The sequence below is a fragment of the Podarcis raffonei genome, chromosome 12, assembly GCF_027172205.1.
Source record: "Podarcis raffonei isolate rPodRaf1 chromosome 12, rPodRaf1.pri, whole genome shotgun sequence".
In the NCBI taxonomy this organism is placed as follows: Eukaryota; Metazoa; Chordata; class Lepidosauria; order Squamata; family Lacertidae; genus Podarcis; species Podarcis raffonei.
The window spans coordinates 45010874-45032667 of NC_070613.1; the positions used below are offsets into that span (position 1 = coordinate 45010874).

Consider the following 21794-nt stretch of genomic DNA (forward strand, 5'->3'; position numbering starts at 1 on the left):
CTAGCGGCGCCATCCGTTCTACACAGGAAACCTCCACTTTACATGCATTCAGGAAACCTCCACTTGTTTTTATATTGAGCGCATGCCATCCTGTGATGTGACAGATCCAACAGCTGCCTGAACAACCGGCCCTTTGAGGGTGACCAAACTGCTGATGCGGCCCCCCGATGAATTTGAGTTTGACACCCCTGCACTACACCATACTGGTTTAAAATCCTCATAGCACTGTGATTCTACATGCAATTTTGACATGCATTATTCCTGATCTACCACAATGCTGGGCATAACGAAACTGCTGAAGAAACACATAATGGGGGGCAGAGGTTACATGACTGGCTCATCCTGTAGAATGTGACTAAGTACAGCAATAGAAATTAATACCACGCAAATCAGTCATATGACATCAAATATCACACAGGTATCTCACTGATTTCATTTCCCAGAACAAGAGACGTGACTGTCTTATTGAGCATGTCCAACAGGGCAAGGTAGTTCAAACTAGTTTTTTGAACTGGTGTGGCACTGTGGCAAAGAGACTATATATATAAAAAAATAATAAGAGAAGCACAACAGCGTCCTCCCCACTTGGGCTTTCCAGCAACGGATATCCAGGGGCATATCACATATATATTGGCATAATATAGATATAATGGTTAATAGCCATTGGCAGCTTAATCCTCCATGAATTCACCTGATCCCTTTTTAAGCTTCCATAATGATAGTCATTACTACATATTTTGGTAATGAATTTCATAATTTAGATACGAGCTGTGTGAAGTGCTTCTTTATTATCTATCCAAAGTCTTCCCAGGTTCAGCTTGTTATGACTTGAACAGGCCTCTACCACTTCACAGAAACTACTGCACATTTGCAAAGCTAAGCAGGGTCTGGTACGGCTTCAAATTGGATGGGGAACCATGTGTTGAGATTCCTGTATTGCAGGGAGTTGGACTAAATGACCGCAGGATCCCTTCCAGCTCTACAGTACTATGAGAAGAAGAAAAACTTCTATCCACTAGTTCAAATCTCAAACCACCTATGAACTTACAAGAAAGTCCATGCCCCTTTTTGCAATAAGTACATACCGTATTTTTCACTCTATAAGACGCACCAGACCACAAGACGCACCTAGTTTTTGAGGAGGGAAACAAGAAAAAAATTCTGAATCTCAGAAGCCAGAACAGCAAGAGGGATCGCTGCGCAGTGAAAGCAGCGATCCCTCTTGCTGTTCTGGCTTCTGGGATAGCTGCACAGCCTGCATTTGCTCCATAAGACGCACACAAATTTCCCCTTACTTTTTAGGAGGGAAAAAGTGAGTCTTATAGAGCAAAAAATATGGTAAATCTTGCCTGCCTTGAAGGAGGATTGTACAAATTACAGAAACAATGCACATGAAACAGCTTGAATCCCCTCAAATGCTGTATCAAAACTAAGCATTAATTTGTTATTTTTGGTTTGCGTAGGTCAAGTGTGCACTTGGGAGACAACCATGATTTGTGGGAATTGTTTTGTGGCAGAACAGAACATATACATCATGGAGAACAGACAAACTCAAGGAACTGAAATAACCAGGACAGCAGGTACTTAACACATAATGTGCATTGTGATCTAATTAGACAAAGGCCAACAGTACAAGTTCTAGGAGAACAAATAAACTATTGTAATCTATACTTGGGATAAGCTACCGTAAGTAACAGAGGAAGTAAATGTAAAGAATAAACTATTTTGCAATATATACATAAGAATAATTGAGGGTACACAGCAGGAAGCTTAGAGGGGCAAGGAGAATTTGAGAAAGCATAATACTGAGTATTTATTGAGTTGGGTTTGTATTTTGAAAAGATGGAAGGAATGGGAAAGTGGGGATTTTAGCTCAGCGGTAAAGCACATGCTTTTCACACAGAAAGTTCTAAATACACCCCCTGCCATTTCTACACAAAAGTATCTGATAGAAGATGACCTGAAGAGATGCAGGAGAGCTGTTACCAGTCAGTCTAAGTATTATTATTACTACGGTATTATTATTCTCTGCCTTTTTCCCTGACAGGAAATAAAATAAAAAGCTAAAAACATAAAACTAAAAGACAATTAAATAGAATAAATATTAAAGATCTATAAAGACATATGGATCATTACAATGAAAACAGCATGGCACCTGTGTTTTCATTAAAAGTTCCCAAAAGCCTGTTGAAATAAGGTCTTCTTCACCTGCTGGTGGAAGGACAAGGAGGGAGCTAATAGACAGAATTGATGTAGAAGATGGAGAAATATGTGAAACTAGAGAACAACATATCTAGGTAAGATGCTACTAAATATACATCAGCGACTGAGAAGGCAGAAGCAGTATGTCTATCAAAGGTGTTTTTTGAGGAGACAGGCTGAATATCCAGGTACTGTACAAGGAAGTACAAAATGGATAATACATATACAAAAATGATAAAAAGTGGGTGCAGACAAAGTTCAAAAGATAAAGTCAGCGGAAGGTGGGGGCTCGAGTACATTGTGCTCGAGTGCTAAAATTGAGGCATTTTTTAGGTTGTCAAGTGCACTTGAATGATTTCTGGAGAAGCCATATGGGGAAACAGCAAAAAAACCTGCTTTAGAGACAGCATAGTATATGGATGTGCCAGCATCTATCATTGTGTATAAATACAGTTGGAATAATATACACACACATCTGAGTAACCATACACAGTGATTTTATTATGAAAGGGTTATGTGGGATGATTTACAACAGCGGGAACCACTTTATATGGGTTGAACCTGAGCCAGAACTCACCAAGATATTTAACCCCCCCTTGACATCCTCAAAATGTGAAGCTCAACAAAAAAAGGGCCTGTCCAGACATCATTTTTAAAAATTGTGCAACCATGACAACTTGTGCCCATTATGGTATAAGGGAGCTTATACAAAACCCCTCTCTCGATACACTTCACACCAGCAAAGGTTTCTTTCTTGCTTTGATTCCTTGGTTTAGCAAACTGGTCCCCCAAACGCCAAGGCCTCACTAGGAGATGCCTGAAGGCAGCCCTGTTTAGGGAAGTTTTTAATGTTTGAAGTTTTATTGTGATTTTCATATTCTTTTGGGTGCCACCCAGAGTAGCTGGGGAAACCCAGCCAGATGGGCAGGGTATAGATAATAAATTTATTTATTATTATTATTATTGGAGCGCAAAAGCGCCAGAAACACTTGTTATGCCTATGATGTAAGGAACTCACATTTCTAGAGAAGCCTTTATGGGAAAACCACCCAGCTGCTTGAGAGACAGCACAGATCTTGCTGTCCTGGCTCCTATGTGGCAGCATCAAACTTCTCCCCATGGCTCCATCCCCAAGTCAATGTTTTGGAGAGGGAACCACAGGGGAAGACGGCTGGGTTTCAACACCCCTTTTTTAAAATAAAAGAAGAGGGGGGCACCTTTAAATCAGCCCCATATTCCCAGCAATAAAATAACAGTACCTCTCACACACACCCTTCCCCCCTTTCTTTTTTTAAAAAGGAACTTTAAATCAAACCCTTATTCCCAGCAATAAAATAACACTACCTCACTCCCTCCCCCCCCTTTTTAAAAAAGGACCTTTAAATCAGCCCATTATTCCAAGCAATAAAATAACACTACCTCTCTCTCACACCCTTCCCCCTTTTTTAATAAAAAAGGACCTTTAAATCAGCCCATTATTCCCAGCAATAAAATATAGGGCTACCCAAGTTGGGTCCTGAAGGATGCAATGGGGGGGACACTTCCTCGTGTTTACATGGGCTAACAAGAGCGCGCGGTTACGTAAGGCGTCCTCCTCTGCACTCGCACCTGCCTCACGCAGGTGCCCCCGCAGCACAAAACCGAGGCGCGTCTACATGCGTGTAGCCGTATGTGTGTATGCGCGTTTGCGTGTGTGTCCCTCCGCCCGCCTGTTTCGCCGAACCGGCCTCCCCCCCCCTTCCCCGCACTCACCCTTCGCCGGCCGACTCCGGGCTCTCGTCTTCGGCCATGGCGTCGCGGAGGCTGCGTCCGGGAACCGGTCCTGGGGCAGCAGCAGCCGGGAGCGCGCCGACTGACAGAACGACGGCCGCGGCGGCGGCGGCCATCACGGGACCCGCCCGACGGGCCGTCGTCGCGTCAGCGCGTCGGCCCCGCCCTCCGCTCCGCCCGGCCATAGAGAGCGCGGCGGCCGGAGCGGCGGGGTGGGAGGGGGAGGACGCTCCCTTCGCGCCTGCGCACTCTCTCTCTGGGCGGAGAGTTCGGGGCTGTTCCCTTTCGCGGTTGCTGGATGGGGTCGCTTGCTCCCGGTTACACAACCTGGTGGGGGTCTCCGTGGGGTTGGGGGGCGTGGAACGGCGGCCCTTGGCAAGCGCCACCCGTTCTGGAGCCCGTGTTGCGCTGCCACCCGCGGTCGCTCCGGCAGCCGACGGCTGCCTTTGCCCCGCTATGTAAGGTTTGGAGTTTGCTCTGAATTTGTTTTTCGGGAGTCAAGCCATTGCCGGATTTACGTATAAGCTAAACAAGTTATAGCTTACGGCCCCACTCTCTTGGGGGCTCCCAAGGGGGAAAAACCTGTATGTACATTTGCAAAATATAATATAAAAAACAAACAAAATAATTGTTATGAATAAAGAATCATTTAAAGTTAATTATTTCACTATTAATAGACTTCTTAATTGTATTTCAGTTCAACAATTACTTTGATAAAATACATATTTTGTTAGGTGCAAATGGCTTTAGATATCTATTAGGTCCATATATTACCATATTGTATGCGCTGTGGGTTAAACCACAGAGCCTAGGACTTTGCCGATCAGAAGGTTGGTGGTTCGAATCCCCGCAACGGGGTGAGCTCCCGTTACTCGGTCCCTGCTCTTGCCAACCTAGCAGTGCAAGTAGATAAATAGGTACTGCTCCGTCGGGAAGGGAAACGGCGTTTCCGTGCGTTGCTCTGGTTCGCCAGAAGCGGCTTAGTCATGCTGGCCACATGACCTGGAAGCTGTACGCCGGCTCCCTCGGCCAATAAAGCCAGATGAGCGCCGCAACCCCAGAGTCGGTCACGACTGGACCTAATGGTCAGGGGTCCCTTTACCTTTACCTTATATATTCAGCACAAAAAACAGTGACAGTTTGCTGTTGACAAAGGACAGCTGCACATATAAAGGGCCCCATTACCTTCAGTAGCTTAGGGTCTCATCAAACCTAAATCTGGCCCTGGGTCAGGCGTTTGTTCTCTGCGCTCCCAGTGTGGAAGCTGAACGTGGGACTGACTTCCACGCAACTTACTTAGGATTGTATTTCGCCACCGGGGTCGCTGCCTGCTTTGTGGATGCTGCGCTGCTAAACAACTGGGCAGAGGTTGAGATGCCCTGAGTGTTTTTGTTTGTTTTTGTTTTGTGGGGAGAAAAAAAAAATAGAATTGTGGAGTTGGAAGGGTCATCTTTTTACCTTTACCATCTAGTCCAAACCCCTGCAATGCACGAACCTTTTTGCCCAACATTTAGCTCCAACCCTTGACTCCTAAGGCAGAACTTTCCAAACTTTTTCACGTTGGTGACACGCTTTTTAGATCTGCATCATTTTGCAACGCAGTCATTCAGTTTTACTAGCAAACCGGAGGTTAAGCAAACCCCTTTCTGCCCGGGAGGACACATCGCGTGACATATCTACACACTGCAGCTGACACTGATGTGTCACGACACACAGCTTGGAAAGCTCTGCCTTGAAATTAAGAGCCGCCTGCTCTACTGACTCAGGAAGTTCATTTGGTGATCTTAATCCGGCCACACTATTTTCCTGCTTGATGGGGTTGCCAGTTTGTTTTAAAGCCCGGAAGCATGCCTGTTTCTCTGCACATGGAGGAAGGGAGGGGGATAAATACTGTAAATAGGTTATATAAAGCATGGTGGTTATGTCCTTCTTGGGGGTTCCTCATAAGCACCTGTTTGGCCACTGAGAACAGGATGCTGGACCAGGTGGTCTTTTCAGCAGGCCTACTACAGAACCTAGGACTTGCTGATCAGAAGGTCGGCGGTTCGAATCCCCACGACTGGGTGAGCTCCCATTGCTCGGTCCCTGCTCCTGCCAACCTAGCAGTTCGAAAGCACGTCAAAGTGCAAGTATATCAATAGGTACCACTCCAGCAGGAAGGTAAACGGCGTTTCTGTGCGCTGCTGTGGTTCGCCAGAAGTGGCTTAGTCATCCTGGCCACATGACCCAGAAGCTGTACGCCAGCTCCCTCGGCCAATAAAGCGAGATGAGCGCCGCAACCCCAGAGTTGGTAGCGACTGGACCTAATGGTCAGGGGTCCCTTTACCTTTACCTTACTGTTTCCTCAAAGCTGCTTCTGGCTGAGAAAAATTTTGCATATTGAATTCTGCATTGGATGACTTTAAAGGGATGGAAGAGAGGGCTATTGATGGCTAATAGCCATGATGCCTATGCTGTACCTCCACAGCAATGCTTTCAAGTACCAGATTCTGGAAGGCACAGGAGGGAAGGGTGCTCTTGTGCTCATGTTCTTGTTTCCCAGCTAGGCATCTAGTTGATGGCTGCTATGAAAACAGGTTGCTAAGCCATTGGTCTGATCCGGAGTACTATTCTTATGTTCTGAATAACCTTTGTAATTACTTTCGGAACAGCATACTGATACAAAAGTTAAGCTGATGTTGCAGCCATAAGGTCTATAAAGGTGTTGCCCAACTGCATTTTGGAGGGTTGTTTTTTCTTTCTTAGAACAGGTTAGAAAGAAAGAAAGAAAATAAAGGAAGAAGTTTAGGCAATGCACCTTTATCCTATACTGGCTCTCCACACCCATCACAAATTAATTGTGATTGCCTTTAAGTGCTCAAGAGCCTTGCCTGTCTTCCTTGATTTCTTAATACTGTATATCAATCTGCCTATGACCTTCGCTCCTCCAACAAAACCATTTTCAGCTACCCAAAGGTCTCTTGCCCACAAACAATTTCATTTTCTATTACTATCTGGAACTCTGAACATAAGTGTGATATTGTTTCTATTCCTTCAAATCTTTCTCCATATAAAATGTGGGCTTTCAAGTCTTTGCATACACACTATACATTTGAAGCATATGCCTTCCTAAAAATAATCCAGGAAACTGGATCCTGGAAGACCTGCCTGCAGGCCTTATTCTACCTAGCCTGGGAGGGCGGGACCCTGGCTGACTCGAGCTACAAAAGCTGAGGTTGCTGAAGAGGCCAGAGACCATCTTGGTGTCAGGAGTGCGTGCAGGAGCCAGGCCCTGTGACCTGTAGGGCTTTGCAGGACTGAGGCCTTCTTAAGTTTTTTCTGGAGAGGCAAGGCACGGCTGCACAGGTGAGGCTGCTTGGTAACTCACTGCACCTGGTGTCAGAAGTTGAGAAGGGATATAAGGTCAGCATTTCCCTTCGGCTCTTTGCCATAGCAACTCATTTCTCGCCTTGCTGCGTTTGGCTTCTTGCTTCCTGATCCTCGGACCCTTCACTTTGTCACTCCCTGCTTCCTGATCCTCGGACCCCTGGCTTCTGGACTCTCTTTCCTGCCCCCACCCTGCCATCTTGCCCCCGGTCCCGACGTCCTCAGCCAGGACTTTGACCGCCCGCAAACTGGACCGTGACACTTGGCTGTCTCTTAGTGCGGAACCAGGTCATCAAGTCTCAGCTTCCACAGCTTTTGCCCACCATGAACCACTATTCATGCTGCTGGCAGCAACATCAGCGAAAATCGAACCATAGAATTGTACAGTTGGAAGGAACTCTGGGAATCATTCTAGTCCAACTCCCTGCAGGAATATGCAGTTCTCCTATACAGGGATCAAGACTGCAACCTTGACATTATCAGCACAATGCTCTAACCCAGGGTTTCCCAACCTTTTTCCGACCACAGCCTCCTTCCAACCTTGTTTCCTTCCTGTGACCCCCGCTTGGGCATAGACAAGGGGGTGCAGGGGGGCAGCTGTCCCCCCAAATAAGTAAAAATCAATACAAATCTGAGGTTCTACGCCCATCCCCACTCCATCCTACTAGTAGATAGGCAGCTATTTAAATGTTTTGTTTGCAAATAGAACATGCTTTCTTTACCATTTTTATAATTTATCCAAAATACAGTTACATAAAATGATAGGAACAGAAGGAGAAAAACAGAGAACCATGGAGCTGGAAGGCAACCCAAGAGTCATCTTTCTAGTGAAACCCCTTGCAATGTAAGAAACTCTAAAGCATTCATGACAGATGGCCATCCAACCTCTTCTTAGAAACCTCCAAGGAAGGAGAGTCCCGAAAGTAAACAACACTTATTTGACCCCAGTTATTTGACACAGAGAGGGAAACCTCCTGTATAAAGCCTTAACTGCTCAGGATTGCAATACCTCAAGGACTGCCTCTCCCTATATCAGTGTTGAGTCTAAATGTTGGTCTTTAGCAACATGTTATTGTGATACGGAACTATTGCCTAGTTCCTTCCATCCAAAATGCAATTGTCCAACACCCCACATCATCTGCAAGGGTGGCAGAGAGAGTACTTTACAACCCATTAGCCAATACTCAGCTATGTTAAATTCTGAGGATCTCCATTGTGAAAAAGGCACAACCCAGCAAGAATATTCTTGTGGGCAATAATTATCGATCTGAACTGTGCACACGCCTTCGTCCTTTTTTATTACTCCACAGGCAGCTAGCGCTATCCAGGGAATTGCAACACAACCATCCTCTAATGAGGCAACAACAAATAGTGTCTCATCTCATTTACATCATTTTAAAAGCATAAATCAAACTCTCAGCCATTTTGCATTTATTAGAGAAAGATGTTTCATAATGTGGTATCCTCAACACATTAATTAGGAAGGTCCATCTCAGAGATTTCCATGGGCGCCTATTTCCCGTTGTATGTTATCAGAGTAGATCCACTGAAATTAAAGAACCTAATTACGCATGTCCATCAATTTCAATGGGTGTATTCTGAGCCTATCGATTTCAATTAGTCTATTCTTAGGACTAATATTGGCTACAGCCTATTCTATTTAGAATATCATGGTGTTGTTATTGTATTTAATTGACAATAGCTAGCTGATTAGACCACACAACTTTTTGGCTTATGACTAAGGGCTCATGTTTAGGGAAGGTTTTAATGTTTTATCGCTTTATTATTATTATTATTATTATTATTATTATTATCATCATCATCATCATCATCATCATCATCACCACTATTAATACTCTGTTGGGAGCTGCCCAGAGTGGCTCAGCCAGATGGGCAGAGTATGTATGTATGTATGTATGTATAAATATTATTATTATTATTACTGTTATATCATTCCCAGGGCCTGGGTGGACTATGTAACAAATGATAGGATTTCGTTTATTTGGGATATGAAGTGAAAATACAACTCCTGGCCAAGATCCTAAAAAAGGAAAAAAATTCAAAATAAGCTTAACAATTTTGCAAAAAAAAAAAAAAAAGCAAATGGCAGCCACTGAGATCTGTTGCTACTGTTGCTGCAGGCAATTGGATCTGTTGCACTATGGATCTTAACTGCTTGAAGCGGTCACCTCATCATGCCTCATGGGTGGGCCGGCCCAAAAGCATTATTCAGCACAGCAGCTTGCACAACTTACTGAGGAAGATAGCGACACAGTAAAATTCAAAGTACATAGGAACCATTATTTACAAATTTATTCAAAATCCAATCAAGACTGTTGAGTCAACCAAAGCGATGGGATTTGATCCAGCGATAACCAGCTTCCCAAAGCCCTATAGTCATTTACACCTGCAGTGCCCCCTAGCTATGAACACTCCCCCAGGTACGCCGCCCACCTTGAGAGGTGCCAGGTGCTGCCCACTTTGGGGGGTCGCTGAAAATTATTTCCCCTCCCATACTAAAAACGGCTTTTAGAAAGGGCTCCAAAACTGCGTGAACTCAGAACTTTTGAATTATGCAACATTAAGGCCTGTGTGTGTCCCCACCATAGGGGACATAGAACTCCTAGGGGCTGAGTTCTCTTTGCTCTCCCCCCAATAAAGTATTTGAGTGCCCACCCCAAAAGTTGATGGGCATCGCCATTCAAAAAAAAGTGTGTTTTGTGTCATGTGATTAATTATGTGGGGTGGGGCCTGCCACCCCATATTTTATTTATCCCTGATCCCCACCCCTCGCTCCCAGTCCCAAGATCCAAGACGCCTTCCCTGCAAAAACCCACAAGGAAGACAAGAAGAAAGAAAAAACAACAGAAATCGAAAGAATCAGAAAATTTTAAATAAAGAATGGGGAAATTTTACAATTTATTTTAAAAAACCATTGTAAACAGTTAAAATTGTTATCATCATCATTTTTAATTTGTATACTGTATTTATATCTTACAACACTCAAGGCGGTTTACAAGCTAAAGAAACAAAAAATGTACATCTTATAACAATCTAATGGAATAAAAAATGTGATAATAAAACATAACTTAAAAATAGGCAACCTACATCAAAAAAGTAACATTCAATCATTATATAGTAGAAAATAATATCAGCATACAAAAGTTAAACTGAAATCCACTCACCAGTTACAATAAATAATATCTAAACTATAACCAATAAAACAATGGCAAGCCACAGTACATAAAACAAAATAATACACATTGAAAAGCATTGGATTGGAATAGCACTTGTAGCTTAATGGCGAATTTTGGACATAATGGAGATGTAAAAGATTTGGATTATTATAAAAGATGCAGGAGGAGATGATTAATAAGAAGACCCACAAAGTGGAGGAGGCAAGTCCAGGAGATTCTACGGAATCTTGTCTTTATGTTGTATATGTGATTGTAAAACTGTAAATTGGAAAACCGAATAAATAATTAAAAAAAAGAAGAAAGAAAAAAGTCCGAAACCACCAACGGCGGAAGAACCCCTTCGGAGGAACTCTACGCTCTTCGCAACTAGACCCGGAGTTGGGGGCGGGCCCAGTGACACGCAGCCCCGTCCTCGTGGCCCGACCGGCTCCTCCCGTTGGCGGCTGTCCCCGCCTGTCTCCTCCTTCGCGGAGAGAAGAGGCCGCGGGTGAGTGAATGTGTGAGGGCGGCCGGGGCCGGGCTAAAGGGGACGGGAGCCCCTTTTTCTTTCAGTTCCCCTCAGAGCGAGGGGGAGGAGAGGCGGGAGGGGTCTGCGACGCCGAAGCCGTTAAAAGGGCGGCGGTGGGGAGAGAAACCCGCGGCGTGGGAGTTATGTGGAGGCTTAGGATAAACATTTAAGGGGAAAAAAATAAAATTAAATAAAATTTGTGTCAGGAAGATGAGGGGCGTCGACCCTCATCCTTTTCGCCCCGTTTACACGAGCGCACACCCGTATTTGGCGCCGCCCGGCCTCGCCTCTCGCCTGCTCTCCGTGCGCGAGAGCCATGAGGGGATGGCAAGCCGGGTAGCCGCGTCTGACAGGCTTTCCGGAGCAACTCCCTTTCCGACCCCGTGAAAAGAGCGGCCGCTCTTGGGTTGAGGTGTTTTATTTCCCCGCGTTTCCCAGCTAAATCCCTAACGGGCGCTTCCTCCACAAGGACTAGCGCCTTGAGAAGTTCGCCCGTTTCCCAACGTTCCGGTTCTCGGGGCGTCACCCCAAATCCTGCTCCAGGCAGGGCTTTCTTTAATCGAAAGTAAACTGACATCCCCAAGCGCTCAGGAAAAAAACCCTTGTCAAAAGCCCTACTTTTAGTTAAGTATTTTTATTTATTTACTTGATGCTCTCTCTCACCCACCCACCCATGGTTTTTGTAGCGGAGCGAGGGGGAATTTCAGGGCAGTCCTGTCAAATGAATCAGCTTATTTCGAGAGAGAAGTCAACTAACTGCAGAGGGAGAGACTTGGCATGACAACACTGCAACTTTTCTAATGAAAAATCACATATACACACCACAATTTTTTTTATTGGCCAAGCCAGATCCCGAGGAAGATTTTGGGACTATGAAAACTTCCCGTCAAACTGATTATGAAGCAAAGTAGTAGTGGGAGGAGGAGAGAGATCATGACTTTTGAAGCCACGTAGAATTATCTCTACAGTATTGGCCAAAAAATTATTTTATAGACTTGAAAAGGCCGTGGCGGGGGGCCATTGTCACGAAGAGCGTGCTCCGCCACTTGTAAATGAGTCGTTGAGATGATGCAAATGGAAAATTGGCACACACATATGAAAACTTACTGGATTTCCTCCAGAAAGGGTAGATCCTGATTGAATTGGGGCAGGGGGGAGACTAGCATTTTGATGGCAGTAATGTTATGTAGGAGGGACGCGGGTGGCGCTGCGGGTTAAAACCCCAGAGCCTAGGATTTGCCGATCAGAAGGTCGGCGGTTCGAATCCCTGTGACGGGGTGAGCTCCCATTGCTCGGTCCCTGCTCCTGCCAATCTAGCAGTTTGAAAGCACGTCAAAGTGCAAGTAGATAAATAGGTACTGCTCCGGCGGGAAGGTAAACGGCATTTCCGTGCGCTGCTCTGGTTCGCCAGAAGTGGCTTAGTCATGCTGGCCACATGACCTGGAAGCTGTACGCCGGCTCCCTTGGCCAATAAAGTGAGATGAGCGCAGCAACCCCAGAGTCGGTCACGACTGGACCTAATGGTCAGGGGTCCCTTTACCTTTAATGTTATGTAGATGCTGCAAAATAATAATTGCATGCTGATTCTACAATAAGCATACATCTGGAATAAGTGTACATCTGGAAGCGCCTTTTGTCTCAATGGCACCTTGAGGTATACATCTACAGTGGTACCTCAGGATGTGAATGGGATCCGTTCCGGAGCCCCGTTCGCATCCCGAACAGAACGTAAGACGCAACAGCTCGTCTGCGTTTGCGCGGGCCGCATTTCGCCGCTTCCGCGCATGCGCGTGACGTCATTTTGACCGTCTGCGCATGCACAAGCGGTGAAACCCAGAAGTAACGCGCTCCGTTACTTCTGGGTCGCCACAGAGTGCAACCTGAAAGCACTCAACCTGAAGCGTATTTATCCCGAGGTATGACTGTAAATGCATCATATGAATGCCCTGGATAAACTGCTTTCAACCACATGTATATCTGAGAGGTACATCCGTCACTTTACCCATGCCTCCTTGGTGGAGTCTGACAGCTGTATACACATGCGTTTTTCTGCCACGGCAGTGTACACACTGGGAAGTATACACTGGCTAATTATCTGTTCCCATTTCAGGGACCAATATATCCATATATGATAGATCATGCAACAGCTTCTGCAACTCAACTCAAATAGGGAGATTTTTTTCTATGTAAGGGGAAGGGTGAGGTGTAGCTCAGTACATTTTCCTGCCTGATTTGGAGCAGCTGACTGCTCCCTAGCTCCCCCTATGGCGCATAATACTCAAGGCCTGCAAGGTATTTTGACGCCTGAGGCAGAAAATCTCACTTAACTGTACTTTTTTGGGGTGCCCGCCAAAAACATTATTGTTTCAACCCAGATGCTTAGGAAGTTGAGGTAATTTTAATCTGTTTTAGTATTTTAACTTTTGTATGTTTTAAAGTATAGTAATTTTTTCTTGATTTTGTTTTATCTTTTTATAAACCACTTTGAGGTGGTTTTGTTTTGTGTTTGTTTTTTGCAAACAAGCAGTGTATAAATTTTATGAAAACAAACAAATTCTTCATATGATTAAAGGATAACAATAGTACATTAAATAATCTGCTTTCACGGCGCCCAAAATCAGCCTTTGAAGATGACAATCGGCCTCTCTTGGCACAGCCTTAAATCATGATAAAAGCAGTGTTTTCTGAACCCTTAGTGATGCGTTGCATCAAGAAAACACGTGTTCCAGCTGGGTTTCGAATGTTTTTGTATATAGAAGTTGTAGATAGAACTTAAATCTTCCTGGAATCCTTGTTCTCTAATTGTAACTTTGTGCTTGACTCTAATGTGTCCAAACATTCAAACTGCAGTCAACATAGCACTTACGTGGTGACACCACCTCCTTCGTTGCTTATCTGAACTTTCCCATGCAAATAAACGCTCACTTAGGAGGAAAATGGTAATTTGTCAAGACACTAGACTTGTATTATTTGCAAATCTAACTAAGGCATTTGAAACATCAAGGAGTGGCTCAATCTTGTTTGACATGAGTATAAATCACACAATATCCTAATTTAGTAACTGGAATTATCAACAGATTGTTCCTAAATAATTTGAGAATCATTCCCTAGTTTTAGGATCATATGATTTCTGATCATACAGTAGTATTAATATATTCTGAGAGAAGCTGGCTAGAGAGTCTCCATCCATTGTTATAGTATTGCTAGTACAAGCTCTTACGATCAAATTTAAATAATGTTATTACCATAAATATATATTGCATGTATATATAAGCAAAAGGAAAAAAAAGTCTTTCGAAATGTTACCTAATAGTACAGTGGTACCTCAGGTTATAGATGCTTCAGGTTACAGACACTTAAGGTTACAGACTCTGGTAACCCAGAAATAGTACATCAGGTTAAGAACTTTGCTTCAGGATGAGAACAGAAATCGTGCTGTGGCGGCAGCGGGAGGTCCCATTAGCTAAAGTGGTGCTTCAGGTTAAGAACAGTTTCAGCTTAAGAACGGACCTCCAGAACGAATTAAGTTCTTAACCCGAGGTACCACTGTATATTAATTTGATTTAGACAGAGTCTATCTCTGTTATGCTTGCACAAGGGAGAGAGGATAACAAATGATTCACTTATGGCCTAGCCATTAATGCTGATGATGTAAAGTGCTAACACCAGTTATCTTGGCTAAAGTTTGAATTGAGAAACTAAATTAAAGATTTGCAGTGTACAAAGGATATTCCTATCTATTTTCGGAATTGGGTAAATGTGTTAACTTTGTAGCAGTGCAATCCTTTGCTATGCTGCTTTAGATTGCAACCCCTGGGCATAAGCCCATATTGAAAATAGGGGGGTTTACAAACAAATTAATTTGCCATTAATATGGGATTGTGCTCCATGGCTACAACTACAATTCATTGGGGCTTACTTCAGAGTAGATACAAGATTTCATAGTATGGTACATTTAGGAAACTATACTTTTTAATTTCACTAAATGAGATCTAGGGAGCAAAATGCCCTATTAAATAACTTAAACTGTAACTTTTCAATTCAACATTTTCATTTGATTTGATCAGAGGGCTTGCCATATTTGATAGAAAATAATATATATTTGGGTTTTTCTAATGCAGTCTTTACAGCTGAACTTTGTCAACAACATGTCTATAATTGTAGTCTAACAAGCTATGTGGAAATACTGGAATATCCTTTCTTCAAGGCTGAAGGTGAAATGTTGCTTTTAGCAAAGCAAAAAAACTGGGGGGAGGGGGGAAGCAAAAGAAAAGTAGGTGATAGTGCTACCCAGTTGTTGATTTACAGTAAATTGTATACCCTTGAATGTTCATTTCTTCTGCAGCACTCAAACTATTTTATTCTTTTTTCCTTCCTTTGGTAAGCCAGTTATCCAAAAGATGAAGATAAGCTGGTCAGCGTATGACACATTTGAGGCGAATTTCAAACCACTTGTGGTGGTTGAGCTTGCAAAAGACACCAAAGATGAAACGAAAGAATGGCTGACACAAAAGATAATAGAAAAGAAGAAAAATGGAGGTTGGTACTCTTTACTTTTATGGAAATCTCTGTTTCTTAAAGTATGAAAATACAATTATACAAAGACATTTTAAACAGAACAAAAATAGAACATTATATATAGTTTATTTAAATATTTCTTAATGAAAAAGGATCTTATTCTGAGATTTTATTTATATAGATGAAAGTTGCATGGTTGAATATTATCTTGATACTTCATATTCAACTGATTGACAAATTAACTCTCCTTTTTTGCTGAAATTGTGTGGTGAACATTTTCTTTAAGTCTCCTTTAATATATGCGAGCCTAATTAGCAAGGCTGCCATCCACATTTGCACGAAATCATCTGTTTCTAAAGGTTGTTTTCGTGTAAGCATTCATTTACCAAGCTACAAGTCTTATGTGCTAAGTCAACTCCAGATGCTCTTAGATGAAATGGTTTCTCTAGGTCCATTTCAGATGGGTTTTTTATTTTAGAACTGAGACTGCCAAAATAAAGACACTGTTCATTCTCTTCAGCTGTTTTTTATCTCATTGACATCCTTCTGGATAGGCTGCCTGAGTTGGATTTTGGAAGTACATTAGGATGGCCAATTTGGATGCTGTTGAGGGTTCTATTCGCCGGTGCTATTTTTCATCTACATGAAAGTACTGGGCAAGGGCACCTAAATATTTCAACTAAGATGTTGCCAATCTACAGTTGACACTCCGCTCTGTCTCTCCTTTTTATCAAATCCAGGAGAGGTTTTGTTGTTGTTTAGTCGTTTAGTCGTATCTGACTCTTTGTGACCCCATGGACCAGAGCACGCCAGGCACTTCTGTCTTCCACTGCCTCCCGCAGTTCGGTCAGACTCATGCTGGTAGCTTCGAGGACACGGTCTAACCATCTCATCCTCTGTTGTCCCCTTCTCCTTGTGCCCTCCATCTTTCCCAACATCAGGGTCTTTTCCAGGGAGTCTTCTCTTCTCATGAGGTAGCCAAAGTATTGGAGCCTCAGCTTCAGGATCTGTCCTTCCAGTGAGCACTCAGGGCTGATTTTCTTCAGAATGGATGCGTTTGTTCTTCTTGCAGTCCATGGGACTCTCAAGAGTCTCCTCCCAAGAGTAGTGCTTGGCCGTGCTAATATATTGGATGAGGGCCAATAAACCCTGCAGCTCAAGAGGGTCTATTTATTGAGAATTCATCACGATTTGCTTGTACAAAAGTTATGCAGGAGTTAGATTGTATGCAGTCTTTATTGAGCATTCATCTGCTGTTTTTTAGTGGATTTGTTGCGCATGGGAAACACAGCACTTTAAATCCCCTTTAAATTCTGGTCTCCCTCCTGAAAAATAGTGACAGCCTGGAGGCTTTGATTTGATTTAAGATTTGTATTTTGCTTTCCCAACAACAAACGTTGAGCTGAAAGCAACTCACAAAAGCATTAAAACAGCAACAAATGCTGCAACTATCGTACCAAACACAGCATATAAATAAAGCAAACAACAGCAACTGTTTCAGCAAAACAATTAATACAATTCAATGGACTCCTAGTAACTCATAATATTGCCAGCATACTTCCTAATCACATGGAACCTAAATCCAGAACAGCAAGAAATGGATTAGCTGTTCCGTGTTGCTGCCCTTAGATTAGAAAAGATAGAGGTATTTTTAATGGATGACTCATTCAGCTGCTTGAGTGGTGTTCCATCTGTTCTGGAGGGGATTGCATTCCCCCTAAAGCAGGGCTGGGAAACCTGTGTCTCCCAAATGTTGTTGGATTCCCAACACCCATCTGAGCCAGCCAGCATGGCCAATGATCAGGAGTGGTTAGAGCATCTGGAGGGTACATTTTCCCCATCCCTGGGCTTGCAGCTTTGTCTGCGGAAGCACAAGTGGCCTCTAGTTCATTATCAATTTAGGCTGATTTACCAACTATGGCCTTTCCTGGACAGGTAGCCTTACAGCAATTATCCATGCTCTCTTAACCTCTCTCTTGGGTTGTTTTTCTTTTCCCCATCAGCCAAGGGCTCCCTCAAATTATTGCTTCTCTGTTTTTAACTACAGTGGTACCTCAGGTTAAGTACTTAATTCATTCCGGAGGTTCATACTTAACCTGAAACTTCTTAACCTGAAGCACCACTTTAGCTAATGGGGCCTCCTGCTACTGCCGCTCCGCCGGAGCCCAATTTCTGTTCTTATCCTGAAGCAAAGTTCTTAACCTGAAGCACTATTTCTGGCTTAGTGGAGTGTGTAACCTGAAGCGTATGTAACCTGAAGCGTATGTAACCCGAGGTACCACTGTACATACATCTTAAGTGGTTTTTCTTTTTTTGTATATAATTTGTATTAGATTTTCTGTTTTACAATTTAAAATACTCATTTTACATCCTTAAGATATCCATGACTTCCCTTCTTCTCTTTCCATGGTTCATTTTACATATCATAAAACCCTGCATATTTTACAAAAACTTTATCATTCAGTATTCCATTATTGCATCCATCAAAACTTATTTACACTGTTGAATTTATCTTAATGCTGCCAACGTTTTCAGCTGTACAGTTATTTCTCATATATTCAATAAACGTTTCCCAATCTTCTTTAAACATATGTTCTTCTTGTTCTCTTATTCTATATGTTAAGTGTGCAAGTTGTGCATATTCTGTCAACTTAAGTCGTCATTCTTCTTTGGTTGGGACCTCGCTCATTTGCGATTTTTGGGCTAACAAAACACGGGCTGCAGTAGCAGCATACATAAATAACCTTTTTTGACACCCAGGAATTTTAGTCTGAATTATCCCCAACAGAAAGGACTCTGTTTTTTTTTGGGAAAAGTACTTTTAAATTATTTGGGAAAGTATTTTTTTTCAATTCATTATGGATCATTTCCCAATACTCTCTTACCCTTTTAGAAGTCCACCACATATGAAAGAACGTTCCCTCGACCTCTTTGCACTTAAGTGGCTTTTCTTAAAACACACACAAACCATAAGCATCATTGAGATTCTTATATGCATGTTTTCTCCTAAGGTGTGTACTTGTTCCTTAGTTGTAGCTCACAAGCAGAGGCTTGTGCTCCACTTGCCTTTTAAATCTATCTAACTCTGGCCACAATCCAGCCAAACTTAAGTATTTTCAAATCTTAATGATTTGATGGTTGGATATTTAAGTATGTCCTTACTACTGAATGTTCTGTTTTATTATCTTGATAACCCAAACTTTTTCTATAGATAAGGAATCATTTCTATATAACCCTTTAGATGTTGTGCCTCTTAAACTCGGCCTGAGCAATGCATGGGTCCAATTCATTAGGTATTTAAAATATCTTATATTAAAATGACATTCCGTTTAATTTCTTAACTTATTTTGAAGGAGCCCAGCTTTTGGTGAAACCCTTGATGGCAGATGGGAAGAAAATAGAAGGGAACCAGAATATTTATCTTGTTGGAGCATCTCACTTGAGGCTGCTTCTGGGAGCTGAAACAGTGGGGTTGGTGAAAGAATGTAATGATAACACAATGAGAGCCTTTACATATACCGCTAGAAAAACCTTCAAAGATTTTGCAGGTAAATTAAACTGTTTTTAGAATTGTTTCCAACATAATTGCATGTTTTGCTTTTTAGGGCATAAAAACCATTTAAACTGAACATTGAACTTTCACCTCTCAGTCATGAAAATATATGCATTTCTGAGTTTTGAAATGTGATCATGCTTTTCTACATTATGTGGAAATTGGTTAGCTTAATTTTCATGTCATTACTATAAAACCTGTTGAATTTTAAATTTTGACTGTTAAGCAACTTTTTAAAAAAGTGGATTCCAGTGTTTTTTAATAAATGGATCTGAACAAGTAGCTATCCATTGTAGGGGGCTGGAGGTTTGACACTGTATACAAACTTCTTTGACAGTACGTTTCATTGAACTCAGTGAACTTTTCTTCTAATTTGACATTTATAGGATTGCATTTTAATGTCTTGGTTAGTTATTTCCTTAGGAGACCTCTTTCTTTGGTGACATATTGTGCCTCCCAGATAATTGCTTCCTCTAGGTATTTTGCAAGATAAGAGAACACATGTTCAACCATATCAACTCTTTTCTGATTTAGAGGACAATCATGATTTCCTTACGATGGCAGAGTGTCAGTACATCATCAAACATGAACTTGAAAACCTGAGAGCCAAAGATGAAAAAATGATCCCGGGTTATCCTCAGGCAAAGCTTTATCCGGGAAAGTCAATTAGTGAGTAACTTTGCATTGAAGTTGTTAATTGCATAAGCTCTGATATTGGGGGAAAATGGATGTGAAACCATCATTTTTGTTAGCTTTGGGGGAAAACTTAGATATTGCAAGTTGGCATGTGCAGTTTGCCACAGCTTCTGCTTACATTAATTTTATATAACTAATTCCTATTATTCCTTGATGGAACAACCTAAAAGAAGTCTAGACATGCCTAGCAGCTTAACTTCCTTAACATATTTTGATTGGTCCTTCTGCAGCAGGTAGGTTTTAGGTTTGATTTATTCTGCACTTAGGTGCTGCTTGCTTCCATCACTCTATATGTATATCTATAGGCAAAAAGCCTATTTCATAATATTTGGCACTTGCAAAAGTGCAGACATGTAGGAATATTGTATCCAAATCAAATTCCATTATTTATGTAATGTTTCTAGAGCTTAGATCTGTGAATATGATTTGATAGAAATTTAGAATTGAGCTCATGGATCTGCCTTGGAAAAAGTAAGTCTGATACTTTAGTGGTTTTAATATCAAATTACATGCCCGCGTAGGCTTTCTGGAACAAATTTTTTTGTAGGAGTTGCCAAAAACTCTATACAGTCGTACCTTGGATCCTGAATGCCTTGCAAGTCAAACGTTTGACTCCCGAACCCCGCAAACCCGGAACCGAAGGTTCTTTGGAACCCGAATGTCTGACGTGGCTTCCATGGCTTCTGATTGGCTGCAGGAGCTTCCTGCAGCCAATGGGAAGCCACGCCTTGGTTTCCGAACATTTTGGAAGTTGAACAAACTTCTGGAATGGCCGTGTTTTGGTTTCCGAACATTTTGGAAGTTGAACAGACTTCTGGAATGGATTCTGTTCAACTTCCAAGGTACCACTGTATTGTATAACCTATGTAATTGTTGTTGTTTTGTTGTTGTTTTATTTATACCCTGCCCATCTGGCTCGGTATGGGAATATGATATCAGGACTAAAAACTATAATAAAAAATATAGATTGAAAAATGTTATTCAGAGAATCATTTAGTGTGGTCTGGATAAGTCAGATGAAGCATATTTATTGTGCTACACAAACCATTCCAGAATTAAGACACTGTCCCTCATTTCTTTTTTTCTTTCAGTGCGAAGGCTAATATCCAATGGTATTCTACTTCAGATTTTTCCACTTCATGACCCAGAAGAACTAAAGAAACTTGGACATACCTGGTACAAAAAACTGAAAATTAGCTACCAGCCTTTAGGTAAGATAGCCTTACAATCTTGCCTTCTTCTGGTATGAACTGTGCGATTTTATTGGGGCCTCATTACTTATAAGGCCATGTACATCAGCCTTTGATGTGAGATACAGATTCAAGACCACAGCATACCAGAACTGTGTAAGCAACAAACAGATTGAGAAAGTTCACCAACAAATAGTCTGCGAAGGTACAGAAAAGTAAGTTAGGTCATGTGTTGAAGGGGACCGGGAAGCAAAACCAAAGGACACTAGCCAATCTGTCCTGGAGGAAAAGTCCCTCTGTTTAGAGAGAAACAGACCACCAGCCCAGGTTTAGACATCATGACAAACTTGCCTCCCAGCAGCTCACCAAGTGAAACGGCACAGTCCTTGTTTGCATTAAGCCAGAGTTTATTTTTAACCATGGTTTAAAACACCAGGGCTTTGTCACAATGTACTGGATTCTTACACTGTTCCAAAGGCTTTTGTGTCTGGACTTCCTAAAGCGGCTACCCTTGGAGCACAAAGAAAGCTCAGTAGTGCAAACTTTCACATTGTTACACAAGTAACTGGAGTGCTTAAAATCAGGCAACAGTTAAAAGGATTCAGCGGTACTGGCAAAAGCCAGAACTGCTTCTACATTAAGCTGACTGGGGGGAAACCATTGTTTCATAAGAATTTGTCAGCTGCAAAGACAAGCACATGCCAAAACGCAACAGAAGGAAACATAAGGTGATGAGATAATATGCCATATTTTTGAAGGATGGCTCGGTATTATTTTCCCAACAGCCAGCTCTC

The 21794-nt window shown here is 42.3% G+C and overlaps 2 protein-coding genes across 4 annotated transcripts in view; one reads left to right on the forward strand and one right to left on the reverse strand.

The window, feature by feature from the left end:
- ABHD5 (abhydrolase domain containing 5, lysophosphatidic acid acyltransferase) overlaps window positions 1–4121 on the reverse strand; it is a 28112-nt gene extending 23991 nt beyond the window's left edge. Inside the window, exon 1 of the mRNA XM_053410587.1 lies at window positions 3955–4121. Within this exon, the coding sequence (XP_053266562.1) occupies window positions 3955–4088 (134 nt within the window). The 5' untranslated portion in view covers window positions 4089–4121. The remainder of the gene's footprint in view (window positions 1–3954) is intronic.
- Window positions 4122–10897: 6776 nt separating this feature from the next.
- Window positions 10898–21794, forward strand: part of ANO10 (anoctamin 10) — an 84737-nt gene continuing 73840 nt past the window's right edge. Inside the window, exons 1-5 of one of the 3 annotated variants that reach the window (XM_053410584.1) lie at window positions 10898–11022; window positions 15433–15582; window positions 18915–19109; window positions 19649–19783; window positions 20902–21021. In XM_053410584.1, coding sequence (XP_053266559.1) covers window positions 15444–15582; window positions 18915–19109; window positions 19649–19783; window positions 20902–21021 — 589 coding nt within the window. In that variant the 5' untranslated portion in view covers window positions 10898–11022; window positions 15433–15443. Of the gene's footprint in view, window positions 11023–12903; window positions 13436–15428; window positions 15583–18914; window positions 19110–19648; window positions 19784–20901; window positions 21022–21794 lie in introns of those variants that run through there. The other 2 variants (XM_053410585.1, XM_053410586.1) reach the window with 2 other exon arrangements.